General features: G+C 37.5%; 1 protein-coding gene across 1 annotated transcript in view; it reads left to right on the top strand.

Annotated features, from left to right (window-relative positions):
- The first annotated feature begins 6 nt into the window (after nt 1-6).
- Nucleotides 7-18,033, top strand: part of DNAJC13 (DnaJ heat shock protein family (Hsp40) member C13) — a 113,795-nt gene continuing 95,768 nt past the window's right edge. Inside the window, 2 exon segments of the mRNA XM_014591586.2 lie at nt 7-23; nt 17,625-17,705. Of these exon segments, the coding sequence (XP_014447072.1) occupies nt 17,638-17,705 (68 nt within the window). The 5' untranslated portion in view covers nt 7-23; nt 17,625-17,637.

Below are 18,033 nucleotides of genomic sequence, written 5' to 3'. Positions count from 1 at the left end.
TTCCCTCGACGCTCTCCCTTTCCGTAAGTGGCCTTTCCGCGGCTGCTGGCCTTTGACTCTGCGTGGGCCTTGCCAGGGGGCGAAGTCGGAGCGGACGCTCGGGTGGCGTCTAACACGCGTTTGAGACTTGCTCGGTCTAAGAGTGTGTCTTAAGTTACCCCTAATTGTAAAGTGTTCAGTTAACCACTCTTGTCGTGAGACTGTTCCCTTTATCTTGGCTTAATGAGGACGGAAACGAAGACCTCCCTCCAGCGTGACGGCGGTCTCTGCTTCCTTTATCTTCCCTGCCCTGTGCTCCCCGATCCCGCCCAGGGAGCCTCACCTGCGCTCCTGCCATTCCCTCTGGAGGGCTTGGTGCTGCAGAGTTACTTTGAGGCTTTTGCGGTTCTAGTGTCTCAGAAAAGTAAGGTTTAGCTTGTTTGTTTAGGACCAGGCCCCGGTGATTGACAGTCTACCGTATCTTCGGTCTCCGTTTATGGACTGGACTTCTAGGTTTGAAAGTACCATCTGCAGGGTTTGAGGAAATTGCGCTGGTTAGGTTTTGTAGTATATTACTACTACCCTGTGGGTCTATGGGAAGTATGAAATATGACTTGTCTTTTTCTTTTTTTAAAGAAAGTTATAGAAACTATTTGTCAGAAATTCGGTACTCTGGATTTCACAATACTTTGGTTTCTGAAAAGTGTTTTATTGTTTGACTTAATTTAGCATGTTACAAAATCTCGTTAACATTTTTGATACAATGTGAAACTGTTTAAATGGCTGTATTTCAAACTTGGCTTTAGCGCTTAATGGGATAACACATTCAGGGAACATAAATCTTTATTGAGAAAATGTTGCATTATATTCCTTATATAATGAAAACAGGAAGTGGAATATATTCAGGGAGGAAAAGAGAACCTTAAGGCTAGAGTTCTTTCCATGGAAAATATCAGCCTTTGTATTTCACTAACAAGCAATGGATACTCTTTTTTTAAAGTGATAGTAATACATAGCTTAAAATATATGATAGTCCTACAGTGTTAGCAAGGTCAGTTGCAAACAAAGTACTTAAGCCAAAAAGTAAATAAAATATACGAACGTCATCAGTAAAAAACAAGTAAAGGTTAAAAAGAAAAAAAAACAAACAAACAAACCCAGAATTCTGGAAACTAGAATTGGTGAAAATAGAATCATAGAAAGTATAGTTTATTTGTAAGAATTTAACTTTATCCAAAAATAAATAAATAGAAGCTAATTGGCCAGGTGGGCTCTAACAATTCTGACTTTATTAAATTTATAAGAAGGTTGATAGTAGAGTTGGAGACCAGCAGATGGCATAATGGTTATGTTGCTGGACTTCCATGCAGTCAACGACAGTTCAAGCCCCAGACCCATTGGCTTAAAACAGGCCAGATGTATGTACATGCATGCCCAAAATCCTGAGCAGAGAATGGAGGAGAAGGAGTTGTGGCGTGGCCAAACCCCTTGATGGGTGATTTCTGTGTCTCTGGTGAGTGCAAGTACTCTATATATTTTTCTCTGTCTCTTTAAAAAAAAAAAAAGGATGTATTTTAATTTGGCTCATTATTCTAGGTTACTTTACACAGGTGGATTTGAGGTTTCTTTTGCACAGACGCTTTTTCTCTGATTGTAATACTTGGTGAAATAGAAACAAACTTTTGCAGATGAACTGGTTACTTCTAAAAGATTTTGGCCTAAATGTTCACTGTAATGTTTGGCAGCATTTGAAGAGTTGTTTTGAGAGATCCTTTGAATCAGCATTTCTCAACTTTGTAAGACCCAATAAAGGTTCCTTTTTATAACAAATAATTTGTAACACCTCCTTTAGAATCCTAAAATAGTTTATAAATAATGTAATCAGCTTTTTGCTTTGGTCCTGGGGTAAAAAGAAGCCTTGCTTTCACTTTTACAATAAAAAAGAACTAGACTAACTTCAAATTTATGACTTTTTTTTTTTTTTTTTGAAACCTACTAAAGAGCTGAGGTCATAGACTAACTACTGGCCTAAAAGTTAAGGAGAGACAGGGCTTGCAGAGAGAACATAGATATAAATTCAGATTTGCCTCCATTAGACACAACTGAACACTGGTAATAAGAATTCTGACGTAGCAGACAAACTGGTGGAAACTGAGTACACTTTCTTGCAAGTCCTTTATCTGGAAAACCTCACTGGGTATACTATTTAAAAAAATAATGGAGAGAGTGCTGGAAGAGTAGAACAACAGAACTTTCAAGAGGACAGGAAATTCTGCTTTGATTCTTCCCCTTTTGTCTCTTGTGGAACAAAAGCTTGAATCTGAGGAAGAGGGCCTTTCTTCTGGCCCTGCTAAACATTCATTGAGCAGCTGGTAGACAGAGAAAGGGGGGAGAATCTTATGTCTGCGGGAGGTGCCCTGAGCCCAAAACCACAGCCAGGGAAGGATGAGGAAACTGAAGAGGCAGCACAGGGATATAGTTTATGATTTAGACTAAACCCTCATCAGAAGCCTGCGTTTTCCCCATGCCCTGCCGCTAAACTAAGAACCTTCAAATAACTACTAGGAAAGGAACAAGGCTATGCAGAGTGGCACAACAGAAAATCAGACATTGCTCATGTGAACTACCCCACTGTAGAAACAAGCTGCTCACCAGATCAGGAGAGCCTGTGATACACTGATGAGACAACCGTAATAACAGATCATAAACTTAGTTTAACTGCCAAGTAGATCAGTCCTGCACTAAAGACCTCACAGAGAAAAGGTTTACACATGTCATGCCATAAAAATTATTCATCCCAGTCTCTACTGTCCTACATAATACATCCAGCTTTCCTTTATTATTTTTAAAATTTGGCCGAAGGGTGCCTGCACTTGCTGGAGAGAGTGAGCTAGAGAAGGGAAGCGAAAAAGCCCCTCCTGGATGGCCATACTGCAGTCCCTTCTCTAGTATCCTCTTGGGACTTTGGGCATGCATGCATGCTGTGTCCTGTGTTTTTTGTTTATCTCAAATCACTAGGTCTAGGAGTAAAACTGTGTAGTTGGCCATGAGAGATCCAGCCACCTCAACCACCAAGCCATGGGCTGGCCCCATTTTCAACTTTTAACAACAAAAAAATTACATGGCATTTGAAAACGGAAAAATAAAAACTATTCCCCAAAAAAAGAATCATCCGCACTGTGCTCAGGTGGATATAGATGCTATTACCTAACAGAAAATTTTAAAACACTGTGGTATGTTGAAGGCTGGAACAGAAAAGTGTGTAATAGTCAAGATCAGATGGGTAATTTCAGCATAGAAATAGAAACTGTTAAGTATCAAAAGAAAATGTTAGACATGAAAAACACCACAAAGGCATGCAGAATGCCTCTGGGCTCTTGAGTAGGTTAGACACACTGAGGGAAAGAATTGGTGAATTTAGGGATAGGTCTATAGAAATTACCCAACAGATACAAACACATTAAAAAACACCAGGAACTTGGAACCAGCAGGTGGCAAGGTGGTTACATCGCTGGACTCACACATTACCAACTGCGGTTCAAGTCTGGGACCTGATGGCTTCAGATATATGCTGGGTGCATGTGTGGGTGTGTGTCCAAAATCCTTAGAGGAGAATGAAAGAGAAGGGATTGTGGCATGGCCATCCTCCCTGGTGGATGATTTCTTGCTTTCTGTCTCTCTGGTGAGCTCACATATTCTATAGCAATCATCTCTTTAATAATTTGAAGATAATATCAAACAATATATGCTTAATTAGAACTTCTGGTCGGGGAGGTCAAGGGAAAGAACAGAGCAAAAGACATACTGTGGGAAAAAGAATTTTCCAAAATTAACATCAGACATCAAACCATAGATACAAGAAACTTGAAAGTCAAGTAGGTTTCGTTTTTCCTTTCCCCCCCCCCCTGCCAAAAAAAAAAAACCAACCCACTCATACGTTTTTCCTTTACCCCACCCCCTGCCAAAAAAAAAAAACCAACCCACTCTAGACATAGAGTGGATTTTAGGCATACTCAAACTGATAAAAACAAAGCACAAAGAGAAAATCTTGAAAGTAGTAGCCAAAGAAAAGGAAAAGTTGTATTCAGAGGAACAAAGACAAGAGAGCAGAGAAGTGAAAACAGTTTAATGACACCTTTAAAGTACACTGGAACAAAATCTGATCCTCCCAGGAATTTATGTTTAGCAAAAATACCTTTCTAAAATAAAGACACAATAAAAATCTGAAACAAAAGCTGAGCGAACTTCTTGCCAGTAGATCTGCTGTATAAGAAATGTTAAAAGAAATTCCTCATGCGGGGCAACTAAATCTTTGATCTATACAAATAAATGAAGAGGACTAGAAATGAAACAAATGGAAGTAAAATAAAATGTATTTTCTTTTAAAAGACTGTGTAAAGGAAAAATAGTTTACTGTGTGTGTGCATTATTTTGGGTCATTATTTTCTATGCATTTTTGCATAGAAAAACACAGTAGAAGTAAGACTGTGCAAGGAGAGGAGGGATGTTTGAGAATATCTTACGAGGACCTTATATTAGAAGACAGTATAGTATATGACTTATAGCTAACTATGCAGAGGTACACTTAAATATGGTTCAGTCCATATATGACTGGCTGATATGTTTTAGATGCTCTTAACTTTATTCAGCTGCTTATGTATTTGAGTTTTATTTGTATTTTTATGGATTATTTATGAATAAGAGTGGTCTCTAAAACAAGGCAAAAATCTGGAATAAAAAAATCTGGAATTTTATAATTTCATTATCTGCCTTTTTTTTTTTTTTTTTTTTTTTGAGAGAAAAAGATTTTTTCCATAGGCTGCATGCACTCACTGGAGAGACAGAAAGCAAGAAATCACTCCCCTAGGGGAATGGCCATTCTCCTCTCAGGATTTTGGGCTTGCACACACACGTGCCCAGTGTGAGTTTTAAGATGCTGAGTCTGAGACTTGAACTGTAGTTGACTACATGGGAATTCATCGACGCAACCATTATGCCATCTGCTGGTCCCTAATTTCAGCATCTTTAGTTGACATCAGAGGTAGACCATGCTGCTTGACAGTGTGCATAGATTTAGCTCATGCCCCATGGTACTTCCTCTTTGCAGTTGATCAATGAGGGTTTGTTCTTTTGATTAACAGAAAACAAAACTCCTGAAGCAATCTAAAAATAGTTCTTTTAATATTGTTTTTTGTTAAACTATAGTTATAAGAACTTTAGCTCAAACTCACTATTTAAATGTCCCCAGTCAGAAAACAAATTGAAAAGGTTTGAAAGAAAATTTTTCTATAAGCAGTAATGGTTTTCTTCGATGTTTAGTATGAATTAAAAGTATAAACCAGAAAGCAAGAAGTGGAAGTATTTAAGGGAATCTTCATTTTTAAGCTCCTTAAAGCTCTTTCAGCAGCACCTACTTACATAAAAATAATTGATGTGCTAATTACGAGTCTTTTTTGTCTGGTTTCTTTCCTCCCTTTCTATCCTAAAGCCTTATTAGTAAAGTCCTACCACAAGTTTGGATGTTATTACAGCTTCTGAAAACCCAAACCAAATGTCATGTGTCTTTTTAAAAAGAAACACAGCATGCATCACAGAGAACTGGACTCCTTCTGATTTTCTGTGATTTCTGTGATGGAATTTTTATTTATGTCAAGATCAAGGTCAGGAACAAATGATTTTGCTGTATAATCACACTTGTGTTCAAAGAAAAGTTTACTGGCCTATTTATACTTTGATCTATCCTGCAAAAAGAGGACTTAAAATTATAGGATCTTGACATTTTAGAATTGGAAAGGTCCTTAAAAGTAAGCCCATTTCTTTTGTCTTAACTAGATTTGGTCTAGAGGTAATTGATCCCTAGAAAAAGTAAATGACCTGATAAAGGCTAGACTCTTCTTTTTTTTTTTTTTTTTTTTTTTTAAGATTTTAGCCACAAGGCACGTGTACTCTATGGAGAGATAGAGACAGTGAGAAGGAAAATGAGAAATTACCCTCAGCAGGGGATGGCCATGCCACAATCTCTTATCCTTTATTCTCCTCCTGGAATTTTGGACATGAATACACATGTGCCTGACATGACTTTCAAGCCTTCAGGTCCAGGATTCAAACCATTGTTCACCTTGTGGGAGCCCAGTGCCTTAACCACCATGCCATCTGTTGGGCCCCACCCATATTTTCAGTGGCAGACTTTAGAATAGCTCTTGATTCTTCTGCTGCAACTCTTAGCCCAAGGCTTGGCCATTGTGATTTAAAGCTATTATTCATTTGCTCACTTTTTTTTTTTTTGAAGCAATCTAAAAATAGTTCTTTTAATATTGTTTTTTGTTAAACTATAGTTATAAGAACTTAATAGAAGGGTTGATAAGATTATGACTAATAGAATATAAGTTTTACACTGATTATACTAAAATTTAAATTCTTATACATGGATTTCAAGTTTAGCTACCCAGTGCTATGGTATTTCTCTCAAAGCCAAGATACAGTATATATATTTCAAATGTTTATTAAATCTTAGTGTACATAAACCATTTTCCCTCCTAACTTTAGAACATCTGAGTTTAGTTTTTAAAGTAGATTTTTCCTTTTCTTTTTGTAATGTAATTTGGAAGTGTTTTGTAAAACACAATGAGAGAGGTAGAAATTATAGTGGTATTTCAGAAAAAAACAAACTAAAACATATGTTACTGCTCTTCAAGGTGAAATTGTAGCCACTTAAACTTCTTGCCCGTTAACAGTTTAGATATTAATGTGCTTACTGTAAGACTCTCTTTAAGTCGTAGTTAGTCCTTCATTATGCGTTTACTGTAAGTAATAGATAAAGCAGAATCCTTAAAACTGGCTGCCAAAAATCTCTTGCCTGTTAGGGCATATTTACCATACTGGAGCGAGATTATTAATTACCTGTTTGTGAGCTGAAGAAGAGCTTATTGAATTAGTATAATTTCTTGCATAAGTCAAGTTATGCTTCAAAGATAAAATGAAACAGAAATTCTGTCTCTCAAGTTTCAAGAATGTGAACCAACTAAAAATATGTAAATAGTAACAGTGGTTTCAAAGAATTGCTTAAGTGAACACATTTATGAAAGAATACTTTCAGGGGAACATTTCAAGGCATTTTTAGGATTTAGAAAAGGAAGGTATAAAAATGTAACTTCAGGGAAAAATTGTTAATTTTTTTTTCCGCAATGGATAAGTCTATTATGTTAGAATTCTTTCAGATGAAATCATTTTCTGTGTGATAAAAATAGAAGAATCAATATATTGATTCATGTTACTGTATTTATATTGTTTTTAATAAGACAACTGTATAATAGAACAGAAAGCACCAACAAAATTAACTGCTGTGTGTGTGCTCATCCCTTCCTTCTATTAAGATACAACTGAGAAGTGTTTCTTTAGATTTAGGGTTTGTTTTTCAGTTCCTCTTGCCCGTTTCTTTTATGATTATATACCCAGTTTCTAATTAGAATGGATTCAGTTTTTTTAAAAAGAATGAGAAAAATGTTATTTCACCTACCCTTTTGTTATGGAGGTATTTAAAAGGCAATTTTGATGTGACAAGTAATGCAAATATCTCAACATCATAACTTCTAGGCATTATCTAGCGATAAGATTTGTCAGCCGATAGGACTGGATTTCTTATTCTCTAACAGTTATTGCTAGAGGTATTGGGTTCTTTAGTAAGTTAAAGTAGATAAGGTAGGCTAACCTCATACTTTTGTGATCTACTTAGGGCTGTTTTAATATTCTTAGAGCTATACAGATTATGCATACTGATTTGTTCATTCAGAAGTAAAATTTTTTTACATGTACAGCACTCAAATCATACCTTAAAATGAGCTTAAATTAAAAATTAAGAAAGAAGGGTAAAGTCCATATAGCAGTTTCTTCCATACACAGCACATTCTCTCTGAAACAGTGTAGTTGTCGCTTCTTAATTTAGGTAAACATTAATGCTTTGTTAGCCATTAATAATTTTTATCTTTCATTTGAAACTATATTAACCTAGTGATGAGATTTACTCAATTTTGAATTCAGTTACAAATAAAACTAGATATTTGAGAAACTAATGTAAGGGATTCTCTCTCTCTCTTTTTAAAGGCATTTGCCATAGGGTGTGTGTACTCGCGAGAGAGAGAGAGAGAGAGAGAGAGAGAGAGAGAAAGGGAAAGTAAGAAATGACCTTCTGGGGGTTGGCCAACCCCGTATAACTTCTCTTCCATTCTCCTCCTGGGATTTTGGGCACTCATGCACACACACACCCGGTGTGATTTTCAAGCTGCTGGGTCTGGGACTTAATCTTGGTGGGCCATGTGGAAGTCCAGTTCCTTAGCCACTATGCCACCTGTTGGCCCTAGGGTCCTCTTTAGCTGTTAATCACAGCCTTTTCCTTGACCGTGATTCTCCTTGCATATTTAATAAAGTATGATTGTATAGAGAAACAAATTAGTTCCTATTTCTTGAATACCTATCATTTTTAGGTGTGGTTTCACAATGTAGTAGGTAAACAGTGTTTCTGTCATAGGAAAGTTTGATCAGAAAACAAAGGCATTCATAATTTCTTCTCAACATATAAAACTTTATATCCAAGTTGAAAGAACTTTATCTTAGATACCTAGATGCATACCTCATTAACATTTACTTGCTGTATCACAGATCTTTCCATCTTTCACCTGTTAGTACACCTTAATTTTTTTTTATGTATTTCTGACTCATTTTTAATTTATTACTTGGGATTAGAGCTAATGATGAAAGTAAATTCATCATTAGATTTTGTGGATTCAACGTGGGAAAATTAGTACCTTATTCTCTGCAACTTGGATTTGTGTAGTAATGATTTTTAGTTGGTCATATAAAATACATGCTTTAAATAGGCAAATAATCTTGATTAACCCCAGAGCTTTTATTCACTAGTGTAATTTTTTTTGAGTATCATTCATACCTGGCTAAATGAACGCCTTGTTTGAATTCATTCTTAAGCCGTGCACATACATTTACATTGCTGTGTGTGCAGATTCTTTTGCTGCTAGCCTGGCTGTAATCTGCTTGGGTGCCTGTGGTGTGTTCAGTCCCTGGATCCTCCTTTTGTTCTCGGTGTCCATTTGATGCAGGCTTTTCTTGGTGGACTCTCAAATCCTGTAGTTTGTGTCAAAATTATTTATCTTCTGAACAGTCATTCTCATTTTACTCATATGTGATCTTAATAGATTGCTAGTATTAGTGCCAAAAATAAATTGGAAAATGCAGAACATTAAGTATTACTCGAAAGCACGAAGCAATGGGATTCATTGGAAGAGGCGAATCTGGCCAAAATGTTTATGTTGCCCTGAATTTGACTTTTTAAACGTCAGTACAATTCTATTAAGAGAACAAAGGGAAGTTGCAAAAAAAAGCTCTGGTGGTGGTGTAATATTAAGATATGGAATGAAAACAAGTGAAGCAGACTTGCAAAGACAAATGTTTTCAAATGTGATTCAGTTACAAAGAGCATGTAGATGTATTTTTCCTTACGAAAAAGTAGAAATGGAATTCTGGAATATTTGAAACGGACTGTCATTGCAGGAAGGAGGCAGTGTTTTCTTTTGTAAAGAGTTTTTACACAGGACACATGCTTACTGGAGACAAACAGAGAGAAGGAAAGTGAGAAGTCATTCCCCTGGGGGGAAGGCCACACCACAGTCTCTTCTTTGTTCTCCTTCTGGGATTTTAAGTGCACACGCATGTACACCTGGCATGATTTTCAAGCCACAAGCTCTGGGACTTGAACCGCAGTCAGCTATGTGGGAATCCTGCGCCTTAATTACTACACCACCTCTTGGCCCTGGTAGATGGAATTTAAGTGATCATTTAAGCAGGTAAAATCTTACTATTTTAATAGCCTGTGAGCAGCTGGCAGAATGAAAAATTATACAGCTGCTACCTAAAATTCATTCAATGTATACTTTTTTTAATTGGGTAGTTTACTGTTGTTTACGGTAGTGTTTATAAATGACTTACTTTTTTATTTTTTATTTTTTTTGAAGAGGTTTTTGCTATAGGGTGGGTGTGCTCGCCAGACAGAGAGAGATAGAAAGCAGGAAATCACCCCCCAGGGGGGGATGGCCATGCCACAATCCCTCTCCTCCGTTCCCCTCTCAGGATCTTGGGCACGCACGCGGACACACACACAACGTGAGTTTTAAGCCACCAGGTTCGGGACATGAACCATGGATGCGACTACATGGGAGTCCAGCGACATAGCCATTATGCCAACTGCTGGTCCTTATAAATGACTGTTATTGATATTACCAGCTTGATGCTTAAAATTCTATAGATTTTTTTATTATGACTAACAAATGAGTTACTGCTTAAGAGTTTTTGCCTGTAAGCAACAATTTTCAATCACTTTTCAGAGTTTATTAAAGAAGTATGTACAGGACTAGTAGGCTACATAATATAATGTTTAAGGCACTGGATTCCTGTGTGACTGACTGCAGTTTGAGTCCCAGTTCCTGGTAGCTTGAAAATCACGCCAGGTTATATTGTGTATGTGTGTGTGTGAATGGAGGAGAAAGGATCATGGTGGGCCATACCCCAGGGGTGATGTCTCACTTATTCTCTCACTGTCTCTGTCTCTCTGGCTATGGCGAAAAACTGAAAAAAGAGAAAAAGAAGTATGTTTGAACTGGCATCCTAGTGCAATGGTTAAGCCTTATGCATTGGGAGCCAGGTCCCACAGGGCTGACAGTGGTTCAAATCCCACAGTGCTTGTAAAGCACTGTGTGTGTGTGTGTTTATGTACAAGCATGTCCCAAATCATGATGCGATGAAGAAAATGGATTGCAGTATTATCACATAGCATTGGGGGATGCTTGCTTTCTCTTTGAAAGCACATATGCCCTCTGGCAATAAAACAAATACATGTAAAATATATTTTTATTCTGAAGAAATAGATAACGAACAACATCAATTAGAGATTAAATTTATTTTATGGAGTGAAGTTTTTTGTTTATTTTTTTCCCCCAGAAGTTTCTCCAACCATAGTAAAGTTACAGGCATCAAATATAAATTTAAACATACTAGATTGGACACATTTAAAGAAATGTTCCTGACTGTTGAAATTTCAAATACCAAAGTGAGGCATATTTAAAATATAATAAGAAAGATTGACTTGTGAAGTAATAGTATTTTGTGTGAATAAAGTTGAAATGAAGAGATGTTTAACTGTTGGGTTATAGTTGACTTGTGATAATTTAAAAAAATTTCATCTACATGATTATCTTGGCATAGTATACATTTTTTTATTTTAGAAAACCTTTTGTGGAAAAGATTAATTGTAAAGAAGTAATAAAATGATGTCCTCATGTATGCCATCCATTTTAAGAAATACATACTGATAAAGTTATTTTTGAATGGCTGAAAGCTATGAATTTTGATTAAGTTAATAAAACTTTGGACAGTCAATATTTCAGGTGGCATACACTGAATAGTAGAAGGCTCTAAATGAAAGATTTAGAGATTCAGGTTATTTAACATAACTCCCCCAAAATGCCTTAAAAGGTACAGGTGCTTGTAAGTGCATGAAAATGAAAGAGAGAGGTAGAAACACTCAGTAACTGTTGCACATCTCGGGTAGTAGCTAAAACGGAGTAGCTATTGTTAGTTAATAACTAATCAGTGTTAATATTTTTGAGTTGTCTGAGTCAGGTACTTTGCTAACTCCCTCATTTGGGTTATTTCACTTGGTCTTCACCACAGCCCATTTATACCTATTTTATAGATGAATTGTGATTCAGAGAAATTAAGAGACTTTTGTTCAAATTCACATAGCCAGTAAATGGCAGTCCTTACTAAACTGTCTTTGGCTGAAAGTAATATTTTTAAAATTTATTATCTTGACTCTGGTAGATAATTAAAATTACTTTTTTGTATATGCGAATGTAGCTTTTCATGCTAGTCGTTAGTTAATGTGGTTTGTGGAATAGCCTCTCAGGGGTCTGAGCTACCAGGTGCATTACAGGGTCTTCCCAGATTGAATCAGCTCAAGGACCCCAGACTTGACTTCACTCATTTTCCAGTGATTCACTTGAACTATTCCAGCTTACTGTGAATGATCATTAGCACAGAGTATCCATGTCTTATTTTTTATGCATTTTTCTGTACTTTCTGCATTGACAATTTTTTTCATAAGTTATCTGTGTGACTCCTTGTGGTTTCAGAATTAATGTTGTTTCTAGACCAATTATTCACTGGATGAAGTAACTTTATCAAAAAGTGATTGAGGTTTGGGACCAACAGAGGGTGTAGTGGTTATGTCTCTAGGACTCCCACGTGGTCGACTGTGGTTCAAGTCCTGGACCTGGTGGCTTGAAAATCACACTGGCCACCTGAGTATGTATGTGCATGCACATATGTGCCCAAGATCCCAGGAGGAGGATGGAAAAGAAGGGATTGTGGCATGACATCGCCCCTTGGGGGCGATTTTTCACTTTCCTTCTCACTGTCATTTCCTTGCCCCTCTGGGGAGTGCAGTGCATGTGCCCTAAGGCAAAAAAAAAAAAAAGTGACTGAGATTTTACTGAGACTATAAAGTAGATTTACTTGAAAATTTGAATAGGTCACTATTACACTGCTTGAAAATAGGCCCCAGCATTGTCTTTTTATTTAAAAGCCCAGTGTTAAAATAGAGTTTTTCTGTTGTTGAACTCTCCTTAAGGAGTATTCTGAAGTCACATATTGATGAATTTCATCATTATATGGTTATTTTGAACGTTCTGTGTAACATTTTTTAGCTACAGTGGCACAGGCAGCAGGGCACCACTGTGTGATAGCCATGTGGGAGGCCTGATTTGGATGCCAGATTGGCCTGAACCTTCCAGGCATGCCCATGCACACCTTGATCCTGGCTGTCTGGCAGGCTGGGGGAAGATTGCAGTGTGGCAAGACCATATAAGGGGGGCCAGCAGATAGCATAGTGGCTATATATCTGAACTCCCACATGGGTGACTGAGGTTTGAATCCCAGACCTGGTAGCTTGAAAATCACACTGGGCTGTGTGCATGCATGTCCAAGATCCTGGGAAAAGAATGAAGGAGAAGGGATTGTGGTGTGGCCATCCCCCCAGGGGATGATTTCTCACTTTCTCTCTCTCTGTCTCTCTTCAGGGCAAGCACACTCACCTTAAGGCAAAAACCTCTTTAAAAAAAAAAGATCATCTTAAGAGTACCTACTTTCTCCTTCTTAAGAAATAAATAAAATTTTAAAAGTTTAAAAAATCTGGGGCTCGCAGGTGGCATAGAGGTCAAGGGTGCTGAACTCCCACATGGCCAACCACAGTTTGATTCCCGGACCTGGTGGCTTGCTTTTTTGACACCCGCCCCCCACACCCCCCGTCAAAATTAAATAAATAAATAAAAGTTAAATAAAATAATTCTTTAAAATAATTTATCTATAGATGGAAATATTTTAAAAGTTTATTTATTGTTGGTAGAATATGTCAATTTTGGAGACTTCTTTTTCTTTTATTATTATTATTATTTTTTGCCCTGCGTTGAATACAGTCATTTGTTTCACTGCTTGGAATTATGATTTCAAAGTTAGTTCTTTGTGTGTGTGTGTGTGTGTGTGTTTTAAATTTAAGTTTATTTTTTTCCCCATGAAACAGACCGGTCTCCCCAACAATGTCTTCCTGCCCCAGCGCAACAGCTGACCTGGCATTGTGGGCACGTGCCTGCCTGTCGTGTTCACAGAGGGTCGTGGAGTGAACTTTGGGACCTTCCCATGTCGGTCACCCTCACAGTGTTGTGTTATTGCACCACCATCCAGCTCCCTCAAAATGATTTTTAATAAGTTCTTAATTATAGTTTTATGTGAAAGTAATAGTTGAAACTAGTTCTATTGATAAGTTATCCAGAAATGTGTTATCAAATGATAAAACTGTAACTGCATGATTAGAATGGACTTACTTGATTTCCGAAGTTGAGGAAAAGTATTGAGGCTTATGTTAAATACAGTAGATTGTGGAGTTAAGCAAGTTGGTCCAAAGCCTGGCCCAGTCACTTAACAGTGTGTAATCTTGAACAAATGATTTAATTTCTGTTTCCTTGTCAATAAAGTGGGAATCGTCATACCTTTACTACAGTGTAGTTATGGGGACAGAATGAGGTAAATGCATGTGAATGCCTAGTCCAGTCACTAACTTATGGTGTGTACACAGTAAAAATTAGCTGTCAGATAATTTTAGGACTGGTCTTAAGTTTATGGTTGTAGTCATCTTGCCTCTCCATCTTCAGGATAATCTCTAAAGATTCAAAATGGAAAAGCATTATCATGATTTTTTATTTCGGGGCTTTCTAGACACTAATAATAACATTGAATTTTCCATTATCTTGGATTATCTTGGCTTCTCATGTGAGCCACTTCCCTCCCCTATCTCTCAAGTATACCCTCACCATAAATGTAACATGACTGGACATGGGCTTTTCAGTTAAAGAGCTGTATCTTCCATAAAGCACACTTGGAGGGCTGGCCTCATAGTGCATTGGTTAAGCTCTATACAGACAACTAAGCCTGATCCCACATGGCTGACTAGAGCTGATAGAGTTCAAGAACGGGCCCCAGAGGCTTGACAGAGAGGCAGGGTGCGTGCAGGTGCGTGTGCGCCTGGGACCCTGACAGGATAGAACATTGGAAAAAACTCTGCAATGTGACCAGGCCCCATTCAGGGTTGGAAACTTCTTCTCATGTATATATACATTCCCTGTGGTATGAGATAAAAAAATAAAATAACACTTCCATTTTAACAGCTTTTTTTGTTGTTGTTCAGAATTGAATGTAAGTAGCAGTATCACTTGTTTCTTCCTAAAATATTACAGAGAAAGTTATCGGAGGTGCTGCTATTGGCCATAGGAACTTTTACTTGATATTCAGAGGATCAGGTCCTTCCTTGATCCTACGTGGAATTCTTCTGCCTGCCAGCATCCTACAGTAGTCTGACAGGCCAGGTAGTTGAAAGTTTATTTTTATGTTAATGTGTTATATCTTCCTTGTCCTAATCTCATAGCCCTCCTGAGCCTGGTGTTCTCATCACAAGTTCATAGGTGTATTGACAAGCCTTTTTGATATAAATATGTTTTAATTCCCCTTCTACAAGGTATGAGTTATTTATCCCCCAAGTTAGTGGTATCTTTAGGTGTATGTGTATGTGTGTGTGTGTGTGTGTGTGTGTGTGTGTGTGTGTGTTTGAGGGGTGGTAAGATTTTAACTTATGGAGCCAGCAGATGGCATGTTGGTTAAGGCATTGTACTCCCACATGGCCAAGTGTGGTTCCAGTTCAGATCAGGGGGATTGGTTTCTTACTTTCCCTCTCTTTGGTGAGTGCTCATGCCCTATAGCAAGTTTAATAATAATAATAATTGGGACCAGCACTTGGCATAATGGCTATATCACTGGACTCCCATGTAGTCAACCATGGTTCGAGTCCTGGACCCAGTGTCTTAAACTCAACACTGGGTGCATGTGTGTGTGTGCCCAAGATTCCAAGAGGAGAATGGAGAAAAAGGGATTGTGGCATGGCTGTCCCCCCTAGGGGTGATTTCTCACTTTCTGTCTCTCTATCTCTGCCTTTCTGGTGAGCGCATGCGCCCTATAGCAAAAACCCCTCCCCCCAAAAAAAAAGAAAGAAAAGAAAAATAAAGAATAATAAAAAGAAAAAAGATTTTAATTCATTTTGTTTTTAATTGTGATTGCAAAACAATATCCCCTCCTTTCCCATTACCACCACAGATTTGTTAGGGATCATCTTATTCCTTCTGGGTCTTGCATTAAGTTCTTTATGTTTGTCATTTAAAAATCTTTGTCTGTTTTTCACTTTAATTTTAATGTCTCTTAGTGATATCAGTCTCTACTGAAGCACATTTTGTTTCGTCTCTACTTTTTCCAGCATAGGCTTGTAGTACAGAGTACTCATGCTAGTTTATTTAGTAATAGACTAAGAATCCAAACCCCACTTTTCAGATTAATCATTCACCTTTTCTGTTTTCTTTCCCTTCCATTGCTCCTGTCTTCAGCTATAATATATAGGGAAGAATATCTGTACACCTATATCTTTCTGTCTCTCAGTGAATATTTGGAGATACTACAGGTTTTTGTTCGATGGTATAATTTACTGCAAATGTTTCAGAAGGTCAGGATAATGTCTACTGTGTTCAATAAATCTTGACTGCCTGTGTCATCCTAAATACAAAATCAAGAAACAAAACACCATACCAACTGTCAGGGCTATGTTTAGTAGTCTCTATATTCACTTGTAGAAAGATATCAGTTGATTGTAAGAGAAATTTCTTTTTATACTATAAAGAGCTCCCTAAACTTGGTGATGTGATCTTTATTATTCCTCAGAGCATAAACTAATGATGCTTTTCCAGAGAGTTTGACAAAAAGCCATTTGGGAGTCATGTTGGAATATCACTTGTGGGTATCAGAATTCCCCATGTGATTACTGCATTTCAGTCATTCTCTCAAAACTTACCGAGTGCCTGCTCTGTACCGGTCCCTCTTGTAGTCTCGGGAGCTATGTTTAAGAGTTAAAAGGTAAAATCTCCTGTCTGGATAGTCTAGTAGGATAAGATGAATAATAAACTCCGTAAATTGCACATTTAATACAGGGGTGATATGGGGACAAAAGAGCAGGGTCTAGGGAATGTAGCATGAGGGGGATGGTTACAGATGAGTAGGCCTGTTCTAAGGAGATACTGCAATGCAGATTTGAAGGAGGTAAAGGTATAAGCCATATAAATACCTGGAGGACAAATGTTCTTTGTAGATTACCAAGGCTATCTGTGTAGAACTGACTGGCTAATTAGTTCTACAAAAAGGACATATAAAAACAAATAGGAATGAAGGAATCAGTTTCAAAGTAGAAGTCTTTAAAAATGCTTTTGCCAGATGTATGCCAGATGAATGAAAACATGTTCACACAAAATCTCGTATATGCATGTTCATGGCAGTATTAATCATAATTGCCAGAGAGTAGAAACAGAACGCATGTTCATCAGTTGATGAATGTTAAAGAAAATGTGATATATTCGTACAATAGAATATTATTTGTTAGTGTGGCCAGTTTAGGCTAATCCATAGTGACAGAAAGTAGAAGTGTGGCTGCCAGCTGCTGAGGGTGGGGGGGAAAGGGAGTGACGGTTAACAGGGTTCTTCTTGAGTAACAAAGTATTCTAAAAATAGAAGTAGTAGTTGCAGAACTCCAAATATATTAAGAAATAGCACCAAATTGTATACTTTAAAAGAATGAGAGCCAGCAGGTGGCATGGAGATTAATGTCACCGTACTCCCATGTGGCCAACCATAGTTTGAGTCTCTCAACCAAGTGGCTTGAAATTCACAGAGCTTGTATGCTTGTGTGCCTGGGAGGGGAAGAGACTGCGGTATGGCTCGGCCTGCCTCCCGCCCACCCCCCACCACACTTGCCCTAAGGCAAAAACCTCTCAACAAAACAAAGCAAAACAAAAATAAGAAAAAAACAAATAACCCTTGTGAACTTGTAGAGGATGGATGGTAGGCTATGAGAGAGATTTTCTACCTTTAGTATGTGTGATTTGGGAAAACTAAGGATATGTAACATTCTATTAAATTCACACATTTTTGTCTTTCAGGTTTCAGCACAAAATGAACATAATTAGGGAAAATAAGGATTTGGCATGTTTCTATACAACAAAACATTCATGGAGGGGAAAGTAAGTATTCTTATTATTGTTTTAAACATTACTATTTCAGTATCTTAAATACTGCTGCACAGCTCATAGTGTTATTCAGTCCTTTTCTGAAAAGTGTATGTGCATATTTTAAATGCAGATGCTACGTTTAGAATAAATTATTGTTCTTTTTTCTTTTGACATTTCAAGTTTTCTATATCTGTCTTGGCGAGTTTGGTAAAAATTAAAAGTAGCACTGAAAAGGAAAGTAAACAAGTTATTCACCCTCTTGGCTATGATCAAGTAAAAATATTTTTCTTTATTTATCATTTCTGCACACAAGAGAGAGAGAGGAAAGGACACCCAGCAC

Source organism: Tupaia chinensis, unplaced genomic scaffold (assembly GCF_000334495.1).
Source record: "Tupaia chinensis unplaced genomic scaffold, TupChi_1.0 Scaffold000601_1, whole genome shotgun sequence".
NCBI classification, from domain to species: Eukaryota; Metazoa; Chordata; class Mammalia; order Scandentia; family Tupaiidae; genus Tupaia; species Tupaia belangeri.
Note: the sequence above shows the minus strand (reverse complement) of the source record. Positions and strands in the feature narration are given on the sequence as shown.